Raw genomic sequence first — 23,157 nt, 5'->3', positions numbered from 1 at the left:
CTTGTCTGAACAATGGTGAGAAATTCATACACATTCACATATAGAAAATTCCACTCCCACTCTCATACCAAAGTAAAAGCTCAACCCACCTCCCAATGGACACCTACCAAGTACCCTCAACAAAACCTCTCCCCTCACACAATTGGAGCGTGAAATTCACACGCATGTCCAAGTGTGGGTGTAATTCCCCCAAAGGCCACAGGGATAGCTGTTATTTTATAGCCACTCTCCTCACTTTTTTCTTCAAAATGATTTTTTTGAATTTTAATTTTATCTCTTGTCTCTTTCTCTCTCTAAAAAGAGCTCCCTTTTTTCACTTCACAGTTCACACAAAGATATCTCAGTAGGGTTTTTAATCTTTACTCTTTCTCCCTCCTTCTCTGTGAACAATCTGAGAGAAACCCAAAGAAAGGCAAAACCAAAAATCTTTTAACCAAAACGAACCCTAATTTCCTATCATCTTCTTCCTGCTCTTGTTGACTCAAAAACCTTGGCTTTCACTCTTCTTCAGCTCCCCATCACTTTCATCCCATGCCCAGCTCCAATTTCAGCTCCAAACCCTAGTCTTAGACTTCGAAGTCCATTTGCAAAATGACTCATTTTCCCTGAATTCACCGTCATGCTACTGCCATTGCAGGCTACTGGGTGCGGAACGCATTTGGGAAATTTGATTTTTTATTGAATTTTGTTCAGTGTTGGTTCTTTCTTAGTTGGAATTTGGGAAATGGGTTTGGATGCATGTGTTGCGTAGGTGAGAGAGGAAGCCATGGAAGGAGATGAGCGTCACGTGCTGCTGGCATGCGTGATTTCAGGGACCCTTTTCTCGGTTTTGGGTTCAGCTTCATTTTCTATACTATGGCTTGTGAATTGGAGGCCGTGGAGGATCTATAGGTAATCTCATATAATTTTCAAAATTTTTGAATTTTTTTGTTACCATCTTTGCCAACACTAAAGAGTAAATTAAATACATTGTTTTAATTTAGGGTTGCATTAATGTACTTGTTAATATAGGGAATTGAACTTTAGATAGTTAAAAGTTTCATGATTGCACACTGGTAATTAATGTCATTTGTGGGTTTATTGTTGTGCTTAACTCTTTTATAAAACACAGGCTACGGGCTGCATTCAGTATGCGATTTTGGGATTTTTGTTGTTGTTTTGGTTTCAGAAATTGAGAAAGGCAGCATTGACAGGGCATTGGAAAATCCTTTTTCCTGAAGAGTTTCCTTAAGAACTTGGGTTCCTTAAGAACTTGGGAATTACTAACTGGCTTTTAAGAACACATGACTAACTTGGTGGCTTGAAAGTGCCAAAAGTTGTAAAACTTGGAGACGTATGGGTACAAAGTGGAGAATTTCGTTAGTGAAATCTAGGAGATGCACAAATTTGTGGTTTTTCATTATCGACTTCCCCTTGAAGTCTCTTTATCATACTGAAAAAGATACGTTTTAATTTTAGTCTTTATACTCTTGTTTAGGTTTCTATGTGGTAACTAAAGATTACAGTAAATCATGCTGGTGAGACCTGCATAAATTTATTTTCGTCCGTTAATATAAACATGTACTGTTGGGAGATTTAAGGGGATAAGGATCAGTATTTTATTAACTTCATAGGAAAGCTTTTCAGTAGGCCACTTTAGTATTAGTTATTAATTGGACATATGGTTGTCAAAATAGTTTCCTTTTGCAGACTGATATCATTCTCTATTTAGACACCCTGCTTTTTAATTGTGCATGCATGGATGCTGATCTTCATCCATTTCTTGTGTGCGCACGCGCCTTTGTTTCTATAAGCGTTTCTTGTGTTTTTATACATTTGTGCAGTTATTGAGCATTTCTTCTAATCTTATTACTAAATAAGAGTCATGAGTAGGTCACTTTCTGCTACGGCCCCTTGTATTCCTGAAGATGTAAACATAACATAGTTTCTTTAGAAGCCAGCATGTCCCTTAAATTAATAATGATTTTTTGATGTACTTAACTCCAAATGTAATACTGTCATCTCCATTTGTCTTTTCAGTTGGATCTTTGCCAGGAAATGGCCAGATATCTTCCATGGACCTCAGTTGGATATAGTATGTGGTTTCCTGTCTCTCTCCGCATGGATACTTGTCATTTCTCCAGTTCTAGTACTGATCATATGGGGAAGCTGGTTGGTTATAATATTGGATCGACATATAATTGGTCTGGCTGTAATAATGGCTGGTACTGCTCTTCTATTGGCTTTCTATTCAATCATGCTTTGGTGGCGAACACAATGGCAGAGTTCAAGTATGTATTTCCTGGAGCTCTCCTTTTAGTTGACAAATCATCTTTCTTTTTCCTTGTGTGACTGCTTTATCTTTACTAATAGATAGTAAAACCCAATGGTTTTAAGATAAAGAGAATGAAACCATGTAAGGTAATACCTTGGGCATGGTATGATTGATGAGTTGATGATGGGTATATGAGTTGCTAATGTGCTATTAGAGCTTGGGCAAAATCTGGTCCTTGGCTCCCTGCTAATCCGCTAAAGTGTAAATGATTAAAGAAATAGCTAGCAAAAAAGTCGTTGCTAAATCAATACAAGTTGTGACGAGAAATTGATGATGGGTAATAAATGGGTCCAGTGTATACATGTGGAATTTTCTTTCCACATATTTGGAAGGTCATGTTGGTGACCTAGTTCCATTGATCATTATGTTTTTTAATTTTTATAAGATTAGCTTTCACTTTTTTGTATTTATGTTCTTAAAATAAGTTTTTGTTTTTTTTTTTTCGGTTTGGTTTTATAATTTTTCTTCTACAGGGGCTGTTGCTATTCTTCTTCTTCTGGCTGTTGCCCTTCTCTGTGCATACGAACTTTGTGCTGTATATGTTACAGCTGGTTCGAAAGCTTCTCAGCGGTATTCACCTTCGGGTTTCTTTTTTGGTGTATCAGCAATTGCCTTGGCAATCAACATGCTCTTTATTTGTAGAATGGTGTTTAATGGTACACTTTGCAAATCCTATCCTGTTTAGTATGGTTTCCCTTGAATGCATTATGCTTCTCAATTTAAAGATCTCAATAAAGAAATAATTTGTAATTTCTGCCATCAATTATCCTTTACAGTTGGTTTTGCTTCTGTTAAAATGTTCTCTATCAATATGTGCAGGGAATGGCTTAGATGTCGATGAGTATGTGAGGAAGGCATACAAATTTGCTTATTCTGATTGTATAGAAGTGGGCCCTGTGGCCTGTTTACCAGAACCACCAGACCCTAATGAGTTGTATCCTCGACAATCTAGCAGGTAGCCCCATAATGTTCATGTTTTATTTCATCAGTTATTGCTGGATTTTTTTTACTGTTATTGATTAGGAGTTACTAGTCCATGTTTGAAGTTATTGTAGTTCTTTTCCCCTTTCCTTCTCTTTATTAATAGATGCTTGTAAGTGAACAGTGTTTCCATATTCACAGCCTTTTATTGTCCACTCAGAAAAAAAACTTGCTGAAATAGAGTATTATTTCAGAGAAAAGAGGGATTTTAAACAGATCTGTGTACGAGGCAATAAATAGTCTAGATAATCCTTATAGAATGGTTACTTATCTTATTAAAAGTTTCGGACTTTGTTCAGGTTTTGTCCATCCCTTAGTTGGATAGGGTGCGGATTGTTCAAGTTCCGATCGGTCTTGTGTTTTATGATACTTATACTTATTATTGGCAGTGTGTACTTACATCTGGTTTTAAACTTACCCAGAATTTTGTCTAATTATTATTTTCATTTTCTGATTTTATTATGTGTATGTAGGGCTTCACATCTTGGGCTTCTTTACCTTGGCTCACTTGTGGTTCTTCTTGTGTACTCAATCTTATATGGTCTCACTGCGAAGGAGTCACGCTGGCTTGGGGCCATTACATCAGCTGCTGTCATCATTCTTGGTAAACTAAACCACTATGTTTTGTCAGCTTGTTTATTTGCATGCTTTCTAATTGATGCATTTAACTTGGCACATCCATAATGCTACAGATTGGAACATGGGCGCATGTTTGTATGGGTTCCAACTCCTTCAAAGTCGTGTTGCAGCGTTATTTGTTGCTGGCACATCTCGGATCTTTCTCATTTGCTTTGGTGTCCATTACTGGTTTGTGCATTTATTTGGCTATTATTTGTAATGCCACTGCTTTTTGGTTTCTCTTAGTTGTCACAAAAAATTCCCATCTTTTGTCAGGTATTTGGGCCACTGCATTAGTTATGCAGTTGTAGCCTCTGTTTTATTGGGAGCTTCTGTTTCTCGCCATTTATCTGTAACGAACCCATTGGCTGCAAGGAGAGATGCCTTGCAGAGCACTGTGATTCGCCTGAGAGAGGGATTTCGCAAAAAAGAACAAAACAGTTCCTCAAGCTCATCTGACGGTTGTGGCTCAAGCATGAAACGCAGTAGTAGTGTTGAAGTTGGTTGCCTTGGTAATGTTGTTGAAGCAAGTAACAGGAGCACAGCACAGTGCACAGTTGATGCTAATAACTGGACTAATGTTCTGTTACGAACTGCAAGTTCTCATGAGGGGATTAATAGTGATAAGAGCATAGATAGTGGAAGGCCAAGTTTAGCATTGCGTAGCAATTCTTGTCGTTCAGTGATCCAAGAGCCTGAAGTGGGAACCTCCTGTACTGACAAAAATTTTGATCACAATAACACATTGGCAGTTTGTTCTAGTAGTGGTCTTGAAAGCCAAGGTTGTGAATCTAGCGCATCAAATTCTGCGAATCAACAAACTTTAGATTTGAATTTAGCTTTTGCATTGCAAGAAAGGTTGAATGACCCTAGGATTACATCTATGTTAAAGAAGAGGGCAAGACAAGGTGATCTTGAACTGGTTAATCTATTGCAGGATAAAGGATTGGATCCTAACTTTGCTATGATGTTGAAAGAGAAGAGCTTGGATCCAACTATTCTGGCATTACTTCAAAGAAGTAGTTTGGATGCTGATAGAGATCATCGTGACAATACAGATATCACCATAGTTGACTCAAATAGTGTTGATAATGCTTTACCCAATCAAATCTCTTTGTCAGAAGAACTGAGGCTTCATGGGCTTGAAAAATGGCTTCAATTATCTAGACTTCTTTTACATCATGTAGTAGGTACCCCAGAACGAGCATGGGTTCTCTTTAGCTTTGTTTTCATCCTAGAAACAATTGCTGTGGCAATTTTTCGTCCAAAGACAATTAAAATAATAAATGCCACACATCAACAGGTGAGAAAGGGCTCTTCTAACTTCACATTATTATTTATTGGTTGGAACTTGTTTGTTATTTAAATAATCTTGATATTGATGATGAGAGATGAAACTTTAAATTTAATTTTGTTGGTGTTACATTATTCCTGGTCATGCATAAAATGTAATATTTTTTGTATGTAGTTTGAATTTGGCTTTGCTGTGCTGCTGTTATCTCCTGTTGTCTGTTCAATCATGGCTTTCCTCCAATCACTTAAAGCAGAAGAAATGACCATGACCTCAAAACCCCGCAAGGTATTTACTACATATTAAGCTGTACTGTTTTATTATATTAAAAAGTTTTTCTTGTCGTTTCATCCCCTTCTTTCCCCATACTGAATTTGGATTTGTGATTTGGTTTTGGATTGAATAGAATAGTTGATGTGCCATTGCTTCAAGTCTTCATGATCGATTGACATGGTAGAAGTTTACATTTGCGAAACAAACATGTTTAGTGTAATCGTAATTGTGTAGATGTCTATGGTGTAGGGATGAATTGGACTATATGATTGGTAGGAAAATGTCCTTTGGGTGGGGGACTTACATTGGACCTGTTTTACTGCAAATGAGCGTTTTCACTATTTTTGTTACAATGCTGATGAAAGCTAGAGATTGCAGCTCGGGTGAGGGCTTTGTTTGTAGTGGGGTGGAGTACATAAGTGTCTCACGTACAATTTGTAGATGACACACTTTCTCCACTTTTATGTAAAAGGATATCCATTATAATATTTTAAAGATTTTTCACCTTTTTGAGCTAGTCTCAGGTTTGCAGACAAACATGTCTAAGAGCCTGGTGCGCATTAATGTTTAGGTCCTTCAAGATGGGAAAGCGATGTCCCTAGCTAGGGAGATGGGTTGTGAGAGAGGAGGGTGGTTTTTGAATTATTTGGGTCTTCCTTTAGTGGGTAAGTTGTTTTCTCCATATTTTTGGGATATGGTGTTGGAAAGAGTGAGAGGTTGGACAGCCAAAAGAAAGGTTGTTTCCGGAGGGAAGACTTATCTTGATTCAGTAGGTCTTGAATAGCATTCCTACCTATTGCATGCCATTTTTAGATTGGGAAGGTGGCTAGGAGGTTAGGAAATTTGAGAGATTTCCTTTGGGAGGGGAATGATGAAGGGGGGATCTTTATTGAGTTGGGATATTGTGCAGAGATTAAAAGATAGAGGAGGATTAGTGATGTAGCACCAGTGGAACTCGCAGAGAAAACAGTGAGGGAAAGAAAGGAGAAATGATTGGGGAAGAAGAAGGTTTGATGAGGGAGATGATTGTCAAGTAACCTTTTTCTCTTTGATCGTCAGTTATGCTAGATGGATTTCTTGTCCAGGTTTCCTACTACTCTTCCTTTTCTATAAAGTCTCTTGTTTCCATAAAAAAACAAGAACTTTGCTAGCCTCTGGATACCTTGTTGGTGAAAAACCAATATGATATCAAGATATGGTAAGCCTATCTTTATGAATAGCCACTTGCATTATGTTGAATGTCAGCTGGAGGAAATTTAGGAAGCTCTCTTGTGCTTTTTGCCATTGATGTATACTGAACTTAAATGCATGTTTTTTCCTGTGCACTATGGGTACTTCTCATTCTATTGTTGCTTATGTTAACTTTTTTTGGACATGTCATGTTTTTTCAGTATGGTTTTGTTGCTTGGCTGCTCAGCACTTCAGTTGGATTGTTGCTTTCCTTCTTGAGGTATGCTCTTTTGACTTATTTTAAAATTAAATTCTTCTTTTGTCATTTGTTCTGTCGTTCTGATATGGAGAGAATGAGTTTTTCACGTTTTCAGCTGTTCAGTTTTTATTAATGAACATAAGTTGAACCTAAGATGCATTTTATAAATATATATTCTTTGTTGTTGTTAGATAGTCTTACAAAACTTGTTTTATCATTAAGTTCACAAATACCCTATATAATCTAAATTTCTGATCATAATTGTTATTGCATTGTCCCATTGGGTCTTAAGGGATTTACTTTTACTTGCCAAACTTGTGGTTGTTTATGTCTTGAAAGTGAACCTGTGACTTAGTGCTTCATTTGCAAACTGACTAGTGTCAGCTTATTTGGTTGAACTGTAATATATTAATGCAAGATGCCCGTTCTTCTCATGCCCAAAATTATATTACTCTCATCTTGTCAACTGTTTCTAAATTCTAACCAAGATTTAGTTTTTAAATATCTTTTGATTTCTTTTTCTTGACCTCTATAAATTAAAGAATTATATCTGGTTGCTTTCCCAATATTTTTCTCCAATATTTTCTTCTTAACAAATAATTACAGTTAAAGTTTTGATTCTTGTTACATTTTACATAAGAATGACCTATTGTATTTATGCTATATCTTTTTCCGTCTGCAGCAAATCATCAGTTCTTCTTGGCTTGTCCTTGACTGTCCCATTCATGGTGGCATGCCTTTCTGTTGCCATTCCTATATGGATCCGTAATGGCTACCAGTTTTGGGTTCCTCAATTACAATGTGCAGGTCCTGCAGGGAACCATCAAATCCGTGGAACAAAAGAGGTTTGTACTAAATGAATTCACACCATGTTTTATGTGAGCACCTAAGCACTGTAAAACTTGTTATGTTTTGAATAAGCTCTTAATGGGTTCTAGGCTTCTAGCACAACTGCATGATATGACCACCACATATGGACGTTTGTTGCTGCTTACATCTCACTACTTAATCTTGAATTTTAGGATTCTGTCATTGGATGGTTATGCATGTGGATGGATTCAGACATATTGACAAAGCTGATGTGATCCTTTTCATTTATGTATTTAATACAAAAAGAATTGCTTTTGTAATAACTTGACTGCAATGCATTGTACGTTTACTGTATTTGAGCATATGGATTACAGTAGACCAGATACTGGAAGTTTGATTTGACTTTAGTTTTGAATGATAGTAACAAAGGAAAGTCTAATACTGGAAGTTTGATTTGACTTTAGTATCTTTAGGCAACGGATTATATTCATAAAGTGAAAGAATTTGTTCTTCTAACTAGGCTTTTTGTATTGATGAGGTGAGGCGGGCTCTTTGTCCACTGTTTTGTGATTGACTAATAAGTTTCCTCTTTGTTTTGAAAAAAAAGGCAATTCATTATATTTGCATAATGGTCGTACCTTCTGCATGCGAGGGTCGTAAGTTGCTTTGGAAACAACGATTTTAGTTCTAGAAATGGCATTTCCCTATGTATGTGTACCAAATGAGGTCTGAAATACTGAATATATATTTTGTTTTGTTAGCCTTTGCCTTTTGCATTCTTGTTGTAATAGCTAAAATGGCATGTATATAGCTGTAGTGTCAAAGATTTTGGGCACTCATGGTTTGGTAGTTATCTTCCCTGGAGGTGTCTCACTCCATAGTAGCAATTATACTACCTTTTATTCTCACTTTTTCACCCTTAAACAGAATTTGTTGTTGACCTCAAATTTTGGGTAATTCTGATTACATCTTGTGCTTTTCCAGGGTGTAATTCTTGTCTTAAGTACAACATTGTTTGCTGGATCTGTGTTAGCTCTTGGTGCGATAGTATCTGCAAAGCCCTTGGATGACTTGGGATACAAAGGATGGACTGGTGAACAGAAAAGCTTTACCTCTCCTTATGCGTCATCTGTGTACATTGGCTGGGCTATGGCTTCTGCCATTGCTTTGATGGTTACTGGTATACTGCCGATCGTTTCATGGTTTGCAACATACCGGTTCTCCCTGTCTTCTGCTGTGTGTGTCGGGATATTCACAGGTAATTTGTATAGATTTTCTTTCTTTAAGGATTTTTTTATTTTCCTATTGGGACCTCATGGGTACTCAAAGTCTTTCATAATTATCTTCTTCAAGTATTTTTTTTTTAAATTATCCTGTTTTTGTAGTTGTGCTTGTGACATTTTGTGGTGCATCCTACATGGAGGTTGTGAAATCCAGAGATGACCAAGTTCCAACAAGTGGTGACTTCCTTGCTGCTTTACTTCCTTTAATTTGCAGTCCTGCATTGCTGTCCCTTTGCTCTGGGTTACATAAATGGTGAGTTAAACATATTGCTCTTTAGTAATTTGAGCTATGTGGAGTAATGGATGCTCACCAAGATTCTAAAATTCTATGGATTTTGTTTTTCCAGGAAGGATGATGATTGGAGACTTTCTCGGGGTGTTTATATCTTTGTTACCATTGGTCTTCTTCTTCTTCTTGGGGCCATATCAGCTGTTATTGTTGTAGTTAAACCTTGGACGGTAAGAGAGGACTACTTTCTTGCCCTTGATTGTTCTAATATTTTAGAGGCAGCTCTCTAACATGCTTCTTTTGGTATTGCAACAGATTGGGGTGGCATTTCTTTTAGTTCTTCTCATGATTGTACTAGCTATTGGTGCTATCCATCATTGGGCCTCAAACAATTTCTATTTGACAAGGACCCAGATGTTATTTGTTTGTTTCCTTGCTTTTCTTTTGGCATTGGCAGCGTTTCTTGTTGGATGGTTTGAAGGTGAAAACAATTTAGCGCAGCTCTTATTATTCGCATCACTATTAGTTTAGTAGTTATATATTGCAGAAAGTATTTCTAGCTACTAACCTTATTACATTTATTTTCTTTGTTCAGATAAACCATTTGTTGGTGCTTCTGTTGGTTATTTTTTATTCTTGTTTCTTCTGGCTGGGAGAGCATTGACTGTGAGTTGAATACAATATATTTGAATCAAATTTTAGATGCTCAAACTAATATTTGATGCCTTCTTGTCTGTACTAGTTCTGCAGCTTCTTGATTTTGTGTTATGTGATGTTTGGTGCAGGTTCTTCTTTCACCTCCAATTGTTGTTTATTCTCCGAGAGTTCTCCCTGTCTATGTTTATGATGCTCATGCAGATTGTGGAAAGAATGTCAGGTTTGTTAAATACTGTGTATTTCTTATCTCCTTGTTTCAGTTCGATATTTGATATGCATGCGGTTTAGTTTAATCATGTGTTTGTGATCTGTATTCCATAATAGTGCGGCATTTCTTGTGCTTTATGGGATTGCATTGGCAACTGAGGGCTGGGGCGTCGTTGCGAGTTTGAAAATTTTTCCACCATTTGCTGGTGCCTCTGTGTCAGCAATTACTCTTGTTGTAGCCTTTGGGTTTGCTTTCTCTCGCCCCTGCTTGACTCTCAAGGTTTGTGTACTGTTCTACAATATATCATTACTGAAGATGTATTAAGATCCTTACAGGATGACGTCTTTTTATATTCTGTCCTATCTCTATCTGTTTCTCTCATGTGCTCTTTTGTCTGACTAGATGTTCATTTTATGTCCAGATGATGGAAGATGCAGTGCACTTTCTTAGTAAAGAAACTGTTGTTCAAGCTATTGCTAGATCTGCCACCAAGGTCGGTATAATAATGTTATGATCCGTTTTGCAACATTGTCCTTCAATTTTCCCTATTTACACTCAAGCACACAAGTATTTCGGGTCTGAATAAGCTGTGGAGAATATTACTACATATTATTCTACAATAATATACCTTTATACTCGCACAAACTTTTAACATGTTAACTTGTGTTCATTGATCTCTAAAGATGAATTTTCATTTGTTTGATTAGGAAAATGTTGTATTTGTGTATAACATGGAGTTATTCTCTTAACCATGCAGACCAGAAATGCTTTATCTGGAACTTATTCTGCTCCACAGAGGTCTGCCAGCTCCGCTGCTCTTTTGGTTGGAGATCCCACCGTTATGCGTGATAGGGCAGGAAATTTTGTGCTCCCCAGAGCAGATGTCATGAAATTGAGAGATCGCCTAAGAAATGAGGAGTTAGTTGCAGGCTCATTCTTCTGCAGAAAGAGATATGGAAGGACTTTCCGCCATGAACCAACTAATGATGTTGATCACAGAAGAGAGATGTGTGCTCATGCACGAATATTGGCTTTGGAAGAGGCGATTGATACTGAATGGGTGTATATGTGGGATAAATTTGGTGGTTATCTGCTTCTTTTGCTTGGTTTGACTGCTAAGGCAGAGCGAGTACAGGTAAATTTCTACTGTTGCTGCTTGCAATCCATGATGTATTTGTTTTATTGTGGACAATGATAGCATTGTTTTTGTGCTGTGCTAGGATGAGGTACGCTTGAGACTCTTTCTTGATAGCATAGGGTTTGCAGATCTAAGTGCCAAGAAAATAAAAAAATGGATGCCAGAGGACCGCAGGCAGTTTGAGATTATTCAAGAGAGGTAGATTCCTATTTTTACATTTGGGTCTTTCTTTATGTGATTATTGAAATTCTCCCTCTGTTTCTAATTGTTGTAGTATCTTTATTTTTGTAGTTATATAAGAGAAAAAGAGATGGAAGAGGAACTCTTAATGCAAAGACGTGAAGAAGAGGGGAAAGGAAAAGAGAGAAGAAAGGCTCTCCTAGAGAAGGAAGAACGCAAGTGGAAAGAGATAGAGGCTTCTCTGATTTCCTCAATTCCTAATGCTGGCAGCAGGGAAGCAGCAGCTATGGCAGCTGCAGTGCGTGCTGTAGGAGGTGATTCGGTTCTTGATGATTCTTTTGCTCGAGAGAGAGTTTCAAGCATTGCACGTCGGATACGCACAGCTCAGTTGGCTCGTCGAGCACTTCAGGTGTTGTATATTATATCAAACTGTTTCAAGCATGCACCATCATTTCCTTTCACGTAAAAAAGTAGGATAAAACTTCTCAGTTGCTCTTACGCTTTCAATCTCACATGTTTTCTGACATTTATTAAAATATTTTAGTGTTAATAGCATCCACATCTCTTTCCTTGCGGGGATGATGAGACATCTCCATCCTAACTTAATGATATGAGACATGTTTTCTCTGTTGTGGTACTTGGTCTTGTTGTTGCCTGGATATGGGAATATTTCTAGATTGTAGTCCTTTAGAATATGATGTTATACTTTTGAGTTGGAATCCACGAGTGAGGGAGTCTAACTTGGAAACGAATAGAGAGTGAGTGTTTGATATACTACTGTATAGATGGCATAGGTCAAGTCCTTTTGATTTTAAGTGGTCAAACCATGTAATCAATTCATCTCATGGGTTCAATAGGTCCAATAAAATATTTAAATACCCTGTGCTGTTGCTTTGTGTTTTATTTTATCTAATACCAATCCATTATTTTGTACTCTGTCTATATGTGTCTGTTTAGTTTGTACTTTACCTTTTCTTGATATATCCATGGAGGTCTAGGTTGTTTATATAACTAGTCAACCAACCTAATTACGCAAACTGTGGTTAATGTTATTGGCAGACGGGAATTTCTGGTGCTGTATGTGTTCTAGATGATGAGCCAACAACAAGTGGCAGACACTGTGGCCAGATTGATCCCACCATCTGTCAAAGTCAGAAGATTAGCTTTTCTGTCGCAGTGATGATTCAACCTGTATCTGGGCCTGTTTGCCTATTTGGCACTGAGTTTCAAAAGCAAATTTGCTGGGAAATATTGGTAGCAGGTTCTGAGCAAGGTATTGAAGCTGGACAAGTTGGGCTTAGATTGATTACTAAAGGTGATAGACAAACTACTGTTGCAAAGGAGTGGAGTATTAGTGCAACTAGTATTGCAGATGGAAGGTTTGGGCCTTGTCCTATTTCTAAACAAAATTATTGATACTTTCCCTGATTCTTGGAGATGTCTTGGCACCTTCTATTTGTTTTGGGCCTATTTGGTTTCTTTAATTTTTTTTTTTCACTTATGTTTGTTGTGAGGTGGGTTCTCTTTTTATTTTTATAATTATCTGGTCTTTTTTTTATTCTCTTTGGCTGTTCTTGATTTTCTGTTTTTTCCCCTGACGGATCTCTTGCCCTTGTTGTTTTGCGCTCTTTTTTCTTTCTTTAATAAATTTCCAGTTTCTTGTAACAAAAAGGATTTTTCAACCATGTATACTTTTTTGTTGATGGCTGCTGAATCTCACTGGAATCTGTGCTTGCTTTTCAGGTGGCATATGGTAACAATGACAATTGATGCTGATTTAGGTGAGGCAACTTGTTATCTGGATGGTGGTTTTGATGGCTATCAGACCGCTTTACCATTGCATGTGGGTAATACTATTTGGGAACAAGGAACCGAAGTTTGGGTTGGCGTTAGACCACCTACTGATATGGCTGCATTTGGGAGGTCAGACAGTGAAGGGGCTGAGTCTAAGATGCATATTATGGATGTGTTCCTATGGGGAAGGTGCTTAACTGAAGATGATATTGCTGCTCTTCATTCAGCTGTTGGCTCAACTGATTCTAACATGATAGATTTTCCTGAAGATAATTGGCAGTGGGCAGATTCACCTTCTAGAGTATGCTTTTCTTCGTTTTAATATATTATTTTGTATCAGTCCATGTTGGAATTTCAAATAGTGTAATTTACTGTAGTTTCTGATATTATGCTTCTATCAAACTGATTCTCGTTTTTTTCTTTGCTAGGTTGATGAATGGGATAGTGATCCTGCAGATGTGGATCTATATGACAGGGATGATGTTGATTGGGATGGGCAGTATTCTAGTGGGAGGAAACGAAGGTCAGAACGTGATGGAGTGCTGGTTGATGTGGATTCATTTGCCAGGAGGTTTCGGAAACCTAGGATGGAAACACGAGAGGAAATCAATCAACGAATGCTTTCAGTTGAATTGGCAGTCAAAGAAGCCCTCTCTGCTAGGGGAGAAATACATTTTACGGATCAGGAGTTTCCTCCAAATGATCAGTCATTATTTGTAGATCCAGAAAATCCCCCATCAAAGTTGCAGGTATGTTTTTCTGGTAACCTTTTTTAATCTGGAGGAATCTATGGTTCTAAATATCCTAAAATTTACTGGATTTTCGAATTTAGGTTGTCTCTGAATGGGTGAGGCCTGCTGAAATTGTAAAAGATAGCCGGCTGGATGCTCATCCGTGCTTATTTTCTGGCACTGCCAATCCTTCTGATGTTTGTCAGGTTGGGCCCTTTTCCAAGATGGCAGTTATATTTATGATTATTTTGCACAGCATTATCCCTAATTGGTTTTGCATTCTGAATAGGGTCGACTGGGTGATTGCTGGTTTTTGAGTGCCGTTGCTGTTCTGACGGAGGTTTCACGAATATCGGAAGTGATTATTACTCCAGAGTATAATGAGGAAGGAATCTACACTGTTCGCTTCTGTATTCAGGTGACTTATAATTTCAACAAAAAGATCATTCGATATAGGAGTTCATTTACAAATCTGGCTTGAATTGTCTGTCAAATCCATTTCTAGCCTGGTGTAGATTCTCAAATTCTTCACTTTAGGCTGCGGTGACGGTGATGTTGCTTAATGTTTAATTAGGATAGTGATAATGACACAATTCTTTACTAGTGTGCGGAATTGTTGGTGCCTTGTTTGTGGTATCTGTTGAGTATGAATGAACTCTTGGTGGCCTTCTGGTACACTGTATTTGTCTTTTTTGTTATTCTTTTTTTTTGGATTTCTGTTTTTTCTGTGGAAAAATACTAATTTCCTTTTGGCTGTCTTTATTAGTAGCATGCTAAAGCTTGTTCCTGACCTTTCTTTAGGGTGAGTGGGTTCCTGTTGTTGTTGATGATTGGATTCCATGTGAATCGCCGGGGAAACCAGCATTTGCTACTAGTAGAAAAGGTAACGAGCTGTGGGTCTCTTTATTGGAGAAGGCATATGCTAAATTGCATGGCTCCTATGAAGCATTGGAAGGTGGGCTTGTCCAAGATGCTCTGGTAGACCTTACTGGAGGTGCTGGTGAGGAGATTGACATGAGGAGTGCTCAGGCCCAAATTGATCTTGCAAGTGGTCGACTATGGTCTCAATTGCTGCGCTTCAAACAAGAGGGGTTTCTTCTTGGTGCTGGCAGTCCATCAGGTTCAGATGTACATGTTTCCTCAAGTGGCATTGTGCAAGGTCATGCCTACTCATTATTGCAGGTGCGTTGGAATGCCACCTTGTCTTAGGCATGCCTTATTATATGAAGCAAATGAAACTTGGCTTAAGATGGTCACACTTACTAAATTTTGTAACCCAGGTGAGAGAGGTGGATGGTCACAAGCTTATTCAGATTCGGAATCCATGGGCAAATGAAGTTGAGTGGAATGGCCCTTGGTCTGACTCATCACCTGAATGGACAGATAGGATGAAGCACAAGCTGAAGCTTGTTCCTCAGGTTGTGTTCTGTATTTCACTTTCCAACATCATACATGTGAATCCACCTTTTCAAAACTTTTGGTGGAGTAGTGACCACCTCAGATTCACTACACCATGGATGGCCTATTTATTGCCATTCAATTAGAGCTAATCGGTGTGTCCTGACTTTGTTTTTCATAATTCTCTCTCGACAGTCAAAGGATGGTATATTCTGGATGTCCTGGCAAGACTTTCAAATTCATTTTCGATCAATATATGTTTGTCGTATCTACCCGCCAGAGATGCGCTATTCTGTCCATGGTCAATGGCGGGGTTATAGTGCTGGTGGCTGCCAAGATTATGAAACATGGCATCAAAATCCACAGTTCCGATTGAGGGCCACTGGACCAGATGCCGCACTTCCAATTCATGTATTCATTACATTGACACAGGTATCTTCAAAATTGGACCCTATATATATATATATATATATGCACAACTAACTATCTTTTATTAATGGATTTCATTGACTTTTTTTATCACATGGTCTATGATTAGGGCGTGAGCTTCTCAAGAACAGTGGCTGGTTTTAGAAACTATCAATCCAGTCATGATTCAATGATGTTCTACATTGGGATGAGGATACTAAAAACTCGAGGCCGTCGTGCTGCTTACAATATATACCTACATGAATCAGTTGGTGGGACAGATTATGTCAATTCTCGAGAAATATCTTGTGAAATGGTTTTGGATCCAGATCCAAAAGGTTACACAATAGTGCCTACAACTATACACCCGGGGGAAGAAGCACCATTTGTTCTTTCTGTTTTCACAAAAGCATCAATAACCTTGGAAGCCTTGTAGTATGCCGTGGTGGCTCTTCAGTTGTTCTTTTCTCCTTTGGTCTGAGAGCACATATGCAAAAATGTTGAATCGCTTGGGCTGAACAGGGACTGTGTATGTCTGCTGGCAGGTTGCAGTGACCACAAATTAGAAAACAAGATGACAAGGTAAGTTTCTGTCTGTTTCTAGTTATATGCAGTAGTCAATCCTCTTTCGTATATGTTTTCCTTTCCTATTCTCCTGAATGGGATTATGGTATTGGTAGGGGAAATCGGTTATTTATAATTTTCCTATATGGATGGTGTAAATTTGCGTTAAATGATTGTATATTAATGCATACAAACTTCACTGACCACAAATGTGTAGCACTAACTTACGTTGTAATATGCTGAAACTCTATTGCTTGAGGTGTTTAAAAGAAAAGGCCACTTCTTCGAAAAAAGCCTGGGTGGATAGATAGGATTTAGTGCTGAGTAGTCTGTGGCTCTATTTACAGTGTATTAACTTACCTTTTTTTTTTCTTTTTCAAAGTGTTCCACCATTGTGTTATTGTAAGTAAACCTGCATTAATTTGTTGAACTTAAGATTCTCCTGTACATTCTACTAGTGTTAATCTACAGAACGTGGCATTTTCTAGAATGAACATTGATTAGCATATCTAGCTTACGGTTTCCCTATAATATTGTTTGGCATACTAAAAATAACATTGTTAATGCATTTATCAATTAAATATCTTCTTGTAATTAATGCATCTATATTGGACATTGGTGACTAATTGATTAGGACTTGACCCTGAGCAGGGCGGGCACAGGGCACGTATGGTGTTGAGTGATTCACTCACAGCTGCAAATGCAAAGATTAGTACAAGCTCAGTGCACGAAGAGTCGGATGAACTTTTCAGTGACCAAGAACTGAGTAAAGAAGTGCTTTTCAGATACATGCACTGATGTGAGACGTTCCCCCCGTTGGCTTTTCTGTATATCATTTGCGTCTGCCAGCGTGGAAAAGGGCCTTCGGAGTTTCTGTAATTGTATTTGTACATACAATTGATAGTTTTGCATGGAATGAATATAGTTATGATCTTGTAAATGAGAAGGAAAATAGGAAAGAAATAGGAAAATTTAGTTCGAGGGAGATATAAGGTAGCAAATGTAGCTAGGATTCTTTCTTGTTTCAGCTGCAGTTTTGAGGTGCCATGTAATTGGATTGGAACCATGGGTCAAGTGTACAAAATATTTAATTATTTCAACATGAACATTATCCAGCTTCATTTCAATCCGATGTAATCCAATGTAATGCAAGTTATATTATTTCGTTTTGATATATATATTACTATTAGCATGCATAAATTACTACTCAATCACACTCGAATGTAGGGAGAAGGAAATAAAATATTTAAACAGTATAGCCGCTCGGCTATACTATTTAAATGTATTCAAATATTTTAACGGTATAGCCGTGCGGCTATACGTTTTAAATATATTAGAATATTTAAAGAATATAGCCTGGCGGCTATACGTTTAAGGCTATACGTTTAAAATAGGGTTATTCGAAGCAATGGTCCCTCAACCATACCCATATTTATAGTTTGGTCACTCAATTCAATTATTAGTTGTAGAGGTCACTTAATTAGGTGTTTTGTTGCACCGTTAGTCCTATCGTCAAGTTTCTCTAAAGGTAGGGACTAATGGTGAAACACAACACCTAATTGAGTGACCAAAATGTAACTCCGAGTATAGTTGAGGGATCATTGCTACAAATAATCTTAACTGAAAAGTCACATTTGCCCATCAATAATCTAAGAGATGCTTGCCACGTCATCATTTTAAACAGAAAAAGTAACAAACTTGACGGTAGGACTAACGGTGCAACAAAACACATAATTGAGTGACCTTTGCAACTAATATTTGAGTTGAGTGACTAAAGTGTAACTTGAGGTATAGTTGAGGGACCATTGCTGCGAATAACCCTTTAAAATATAATCGAATATTTACAGCCGCGCGGCGATATTGTTAAAATATAATCGAATATTTAAAGAGTATAGCCGCATGGCAATACTATTAAAATATAATCAAATATTTAAACAGTATAGCCACTCGGCTATACTCTATACTGTTAAAATATGTTTGTCGTATCTACCGCCAAGACAGAGATGCGCTATTCCGTTTCTGTCCATGGTCAATGGCTATGTGGAGTAATGGATGCTCACCAAGATTCTAAAATGCTATGGATTTTGTTTTTCCAGGAAGGATGATGATTGGAGACTTTCTCGGGTTGTTTATATCTTTGGTCTTCTTCTTCTTCTTGGGGCCATATCAGCTGTTATTGTTGTAGTTAAACCTTGGACGGTAAGAGAGGACTACTTTCTTGCCCTCGATTGTTTTATATTTCAGAGGCAGAGGCAGCTCTCTAAAATGCTTCTTTTGGCATTGCAACAGATTGGGGTGGCATTTCTTTACATGAGCATGCATTACTGGGAGAGCATTGACTGTGAGTTGAATACAAAATATTTGAATCAAATTTTAGATGCTCAAACTAATATTTGATTCCTTCTTGTCTGTACTAGTTCTGCAGCTTCTTGATTTTGTGCTACGTGATGTTTGGTGCAGGGTCTTCTTTCACCTCCTATTGTTGTTTATTCTCCGAGAGTTCTCCGTCTGTTTATGATGCTTATGCAGATTGTAGAAAGAATGTCAGGTTTGTTAAATAATGTGTATTCATTATCTCCTTGTTTCAGTGTCGATATTTGATATGCATGCAGTTTAGTTTGATTTTTCATGTGTGTTTGTATCTGATATTTGGGATTTGTATTCCATAATAGTGCGGCATTTCTTGTGCTTCATGGGATTGCATTGGCAACTGAGGGCTGGGGTGTCGTAGCGAGTTTGAAATTTTTTCCACCATTTGCTGGTGCCTCTGTGTCAGCAATTACTCTTGTTGTAGCTTTTGGGTTTGCTTTCTCTCGCCCCTGCTTGACTCTCAAGGTTTGTGTACTATTCTACCATATATCATTACCAAAGATGTATTAAGCTCCGCTGCTCTTTTGGTTGGAGATCGCACCATTATGCGTGATGGGGCAGGACATTTTGTGCTCCCCAGAGCAGATGTCATGAAATTGAGAGATCACTTAAGAAATGAGGAGTTGCAGGCTCATTCTTCTGCAGAAAGAATAGCAGCATGCCCCTTTAAATATCCAATCCAAGGAACAAGAATCTTTATACGTATTATAAGGCCCTTGGAAGTTGGTACGTATTATATCTTATCACAAGGCAACTATGGAATCGTTGGAATCGAATGTGAGCATAGCAAAACAAATAGAATGGTTGCTTGGTAATATTTTCGCCAGAACGGTTTAAGCTTTCTTGGCATGTTTGGGTTTTGCATGTGTTTTAAGTGGCTTTGGTAACAATACAACCATTACTTATAGCAAATAGATCAACTGATTACCAGAAGTTAATGTGACCATGATAAGTTGTCAACTACGCAAGCTGCAATGCACTTTACAAGCTTGCAGTTCTCGGAAATGAAGAGGATAAATAGATACATTTTTTTTTAAAGGAAAAGAGGCGATCATGGAACTAGGGAAGATGATGAAATTTATTTTCCAACTCTCAAAAATGCCAAAGCAATCATACATAGACAACCAAGGGATTAGGGTACAGAGATTACACCATTTCTAACTTCTTTTTCCCGGCTTTGATCTCTGTCCCTAGTTGCCTACTCCAGTCCTATAACTATCCAAAAAAGACTGTATCTTCTGCCCTTGTTCTTATGTCTCTCTCTCAGTCTGAATCACTATCCATACTACCCATGGCCTTCAATCCTCTGGGTCTCTGCATCATAATGGTAACCCAATCACATACCCTTCTTACAGGTTTTGCATAGTTAACGCAACAGAACTATGGCTCTCTTTGGCTGCTAGGAAACTAAATGGAAAAGGTAAAAGAACACATAACATTTCAATTTGATACACAATTTTGAGGACAGTTCTCTCAGGTCCCCAACATTTAAAGTCATTTGAGATTTCAAAACCAAATTTCTTCTCATCCCAGCAACCAAACAGAGCCAAGCCAAGCATTCAGGATAGAACAAAGAAGTTAGCAATTAACTAAATTTTGCATAAGAGAGACAGAATACCTTCTTTGAAGCCTTCTTCTCCCTCACTTCATACCTCTCCTGGCACAAATCTGATAACCATACACCTGGCATTACCAACTGCACACAAAAGTGAGAATAAGTCACACCCACATCACTAACTCTCTCTCTCTCTCTCTCTCATGAACAACTTACAAGTAAGCTTTTTTGGAGCAGCTTTGCTCTTTTCTTGGGCCTTTGAGGTAGCTTACACCCTTTCATAGCCATGAAATCCTCTTCCTTTTCTTTACTAGACAATGATAGAAACAATCTTGGCCACACATGGCCTCCTTTGTCATCCCTTGCATGACCAGGATAATCTAATCCTAACACCTTCCCATTATCATCCAAGCCTATTGAACCCCTTGTTGTGTAATACCGATCTTCCTTCTCCGGTGAAGTAACAAATAACTTCCCACTATTCATCGGCGAAGCTGAATTCCTGCAATCAAAACATAACCGCTTGGAACAATGTTGGCTCTATTCCCTTCACAAATAGTCTGTCTGGTTGAGAATTGTGTGAAAATAAAGTATTGAAACCCGGATCTAATAGTATCAGCAAAAACACCAACTACACAAGTCCCATATGATTCTAGGATTGAACAATGTTTCTCATTTATTTATTTTTGGGAAGGGACCTTTCAAAGCATGAAACTCTTTTTTTCTTTTGCTAAACCCCATTAAATTTCTAAATTCAGAGAAAAGAAAAATAGAAGATAACATACACGTTCTTAGTTCAACAAAAGCTGCTTCAAACCAATCCCAATCATCAAATTTCTTGCATAGTTCAAGCTTTGGAAAGTTAGCATATTTGTTTCTTATTTCAATTAAAGCATTAATGTTTCTTACTTGTCGATACGCTGGGGTAGTGGAGCGGGAGACTCTTTCTCGGCACGAGAAGCGATCTTCTTCTTCCTCAAACAGTCTGACGATTTGGTGTTGCTCAAGCTTTGGTCTTTCTTCACCTTCGCACATCTAAGCCTCTTTCTGTTCCCCCATTGCAATACAAAGTCTGACTCTGTAGCTTTAGACTCTCTTTGGCTTTTCCCTTCTTTTTCCATTTCTGAAGAGATTACCCATTTGAAATTTTACTTAAAAAACAATAGAAAGCGCGAGAAAATAAAACAAAGTGGAAGAAAATTTCCCCAACATGTAGAGAACTGAAAACTGACCTCAAGATCTAAGGAGGTAACTGTTGAAATGAATGCAATTTATCTCAGGCAACCCTGCATTTTCAGAGGATTTACGATGACCCAAAAACGAATTAGATCGACAACAATATCAGAGTAACCCTCTGCTCTGTTTGGTTGTTGAGAAAGTATAAAAGAAAAGAAAGCAAGGAACCCAATTGGATTTAGGACCAGTTAATCCTAATTCCATTGAATCTCTGGGTTTGTTTCTCTTTTTCTTCGGAAGCAAACAGACCATGAAAGTTAAACAATAAAAAAGAGAGGAGAGATTTGAAGGAGAAAACTTAATTACATAGTGATAGTAGTAGAGCAGTAGGCCAGCAGCAGAGACAGAAAAGAGTGAAGAAATTTGCCCTCAAATTTTCTCCAGAATAACGAGAAGAAGAAAAACTGAACACGAGTGTATGTTGGTTTTTGTCTCTGAAAGGCCAAGAAATAAAAAATCGGCGCTTTCTTTGTTATCTCCACACTCAAAGCTCTGAGAGTCTCTCAGTTTCTCTCTCTCTCTCTCTCAGTCTCAGAGGAGCCTCTGTTTCTTTTGGTTTCACCCTACTTTATTTTGATTTGTTTTTGTTGCCCCTCCAATCACTCCAGAGTATAGTATAGTCTCTTTTCTCCATTAGTTGTTATACACTTACCTATACATCTATAAAACGATCCTAACCGTCGGATAGCAAATGGAGGGTCAGATGGGTTTCCTTCCAAGTGTCTGAGCTTTTTTATTTTATTGTATTTTACCCTATGATCCTTTATTTTATTATGCTAACAAAATAATAAATAGGATAGGTAGGGGGCTGAAGCTCTTGGCCTTGAGAGACTCTTTCATGAACAGGAATAACAGTTTCTGCTATTCCCGACTAATAGTGCAATGACATGCTGAATAACTTTTTTATATATTATTGCATTATTGACCAACAATAATAAAACAGTGGTATCTCCATTACAAGACAAATTTTCTGCTTGGCCTTGTTGCTTCATCTTGTGGACGTAGAGTTGTGTATCATTAGCTCTATGCACTCACTACTATATAATAGGGCACATTGATATTGAGTTATAGGCTTGTAAAGCAAATTACAATGCCTATATCTTATCCGAGTTAGATCCTACCTCTCCCACTGTATATAGGCAGTCTTTATTGGGTTTAGAGTGTTTAAAAGAAAGCAAGACAATAGATGTAGGTTAGACCTGTTGACCAGGATAGTTTCACTCCTCTTACACCTAAATTCGAGCCCCCCTCGGTAAAATAGATTAATTTAGAATAATTTAGATTATTACTTGTATGAAAAAAATAAAAATAAAATGAAGAAGGCAAGGCCATCACACTATACTATATTAATCCTGTCGCTTGTCTGAACGGAGAAAATTGAAGGAACCGTAACTGGTAAGTGGATGAGTAAGTAGTTGAAGTGAAAGAAGAGGATGGAAGTACAAAGTACAGAAGAGTTGAACTTGAACAACAACACAAAGCAAGAAGCTGTTACACTTAAATCAGCCCAACCCAATATGAATATGAACATGAAGAAGCCCCCAGCCCAATAATATTGATTCTAGAAAAAGGCTTGTTCGACAATTAATTTCGTCCCAAATGCCCACACTACTACACAAATAAATGTATATATAATAATACAATCCTCTTTTATTGGGGGATTCTTCAAATAAATATGTATAGTCATCTT

General features: G+C 37.8%; 2 protein-coding genes and 1 long non-coding RNA gene across 4 annotated transcripts; 2 read left to right on the top strand and 1 right to left on the bottom strand.

The window, feature by feature from the left end:
- The first annotated feature begins 268 nt into the window (after window positions 1–268).
- On the top strand, window positions 269–17,433 carry DEK1 (calpain-type cysteine protease family). 2 transcript variants are annotated; one of them, XM_021960977.2, is made up of 31 exons: window positions 269–891; window positions 2,020–2,270; window positions 2,788–2,970; window positions 3,134–3,269; window positions 3,769–3,899; window positions 3,988–4,102; window positions 4,190–5,216; window positions 5,382–5,492; window positions 6,869–6,927; window positions 7,589–7,751; window positions 8,701–8,974; window positions 9,102–9,252; window positions 9,347–9,458; window positions 9,544–9,709; window positions 9,824–9,894; window positions 10,014–10,105; window positions 10,210–10,372; window positions 10,515–10,586; window positions 10,851–11,228; window positions 11,314–11,429; window positions 11,523–11,820; window positions 12,471–12,790; window positions 13,155–13,506; window positions 13,634–13,954; window positions 14,038–14,142; window positions 14,226–14,354; window positions 14,738–15,118; window positions 15,217–15,354; window positions 15,530–15,766; window positions 15,873–16,324; window positions 16,958–17,433. In XM_021960977.2, the coding sequence occupies exons 1-30, from the start codon at window positions 767–769 to the stop codon at window positions 16,176–16,178; spliced, it is 6,483 nt and encodes a 2,160-aa protein (XP_021816669.2). In that variant the 5' UTR covers window positions 269–766; the 3' UTR covers window positions 16,179–16,324; window positions 16,958–17,433. The 2 variants fall into 2 exon arrangements, with proteins under 2 accessions (XP_021816669.2, XP_021816670.2); XM_021960978.2 differs by having other exon boundaries at window positions 16,941–17,433.
- Window positions 17,434–18,388: 955 nt separating this feature from the next.
- Window positions 18,389–18,812, top strand: LOC148294172 (uncharacterized). The gene is made up of 3 exons (XR_015836251.1): window positions 18,389–18,505; window positions 18,596–18,647; window positions 18,767–18,812. It is a non-coding gene; the product is annotated as an uncharacterized LOC148294172 (long non-coding RNA).
- A 920-nt stretch (window positions 18,813–19,732) lies between these two features.
- On the bottom strand, window positions 19,733–22,066 carry LOC110759021 (uncharacterized). Its single transcript, XM_021961022.2, has 6 exons — window positions 21,774–22,066; window positions 21,464–21,517; window positions 21,141–21,354; window positions 20,448–20,733; window positions 20,295–20,372; window positions 19,733–19,990 (listed from the first exon to the last, which is right to left on the bottom strand). Exons 3-6 carry the CDS (start codon window positions 21,350–21,352, stop codon window positions 19,940–19,942), a joined length of 627 nt encoding a protein of 208 aa, XP_021816714.1. The 5' UTR covers window positions 21,353–21,354; window positions 21,464–21,517; window positions 21,774–22,066; the 3' UTR covers window positions 19,733–19,939.
- Window positions 22,067–23,157: the final 1,091 nt, after the last annotated feature.

The sequence above is a fragment of the Prunus avium genome, chromosome 6 (assembly GCF_965620075.1).
Source record: "Prunus avium chromosome 6, drPruAviu1.hap1.1, whole genome shotgun sequence".
In the NCBI taxonomy this organism is placed as follows: Eukaryota; Viridiplantae; Streptophyta; class Magnoliopsida; order Rosales; family Rosaceae; genus Prunus; species Prunus avium.
This window is presented reverse-complemented; position numbering and strand designations above follow the sequence as displayed.

What these genes read in the sequence shown, in the direction of transcription:
- LOC110759021 (XM_021961022.2), bottom strand. Translation starts at nt 21,352, where the DNA reads ATGGAAAAAGAAGGGAAAAGCCAAAGAGAGTCTAAAGCTACAGAGTCA. An exon ending in TGCTCCAAAAAAGCTTACTT is followed by an intron (nt 20,373 to 20,447) that starts GTAAGTTGTTCA and finishes TTTTGTGTGCAG; the next exon opens with TTGGTAATGCCAGGTGTATG. An exon ending in AGAAGAAGGCTTCAAAGAAG is followed by an intron (nt 19,991 to 20,294) that starts GTATTCTGTCTC and finishes ATTATGATGCAG; the next exon opens with AGACCCAGAGGATTGAAGGC.
- DEK1 (XM_021960977.2), top strand. Translation starts at nt 767, where the DNA reads ATGGAAGGAGATGAGCGTCACGTGCTGCTGGCATGCGTGATTTCAGGG. An exon ending in TGACCTCAAAACCCCGCAAG is followed by an intron (nt 5,493 to 6,868) that starts GTATTTACTACA and finishes ATGTTTTTTCAG; the next exon opens with TATGGTTTTGTTGCTTGGCT. An exon ending in ATGCCTACTCATTATTGCAG is followed by an intron (nt 15,119 to 15,216) that starts GTGCGTTGGAAT and finishes TTTGTAACCCAG; the next exon opens with GTGAGAGAGGTGGATGGTCA.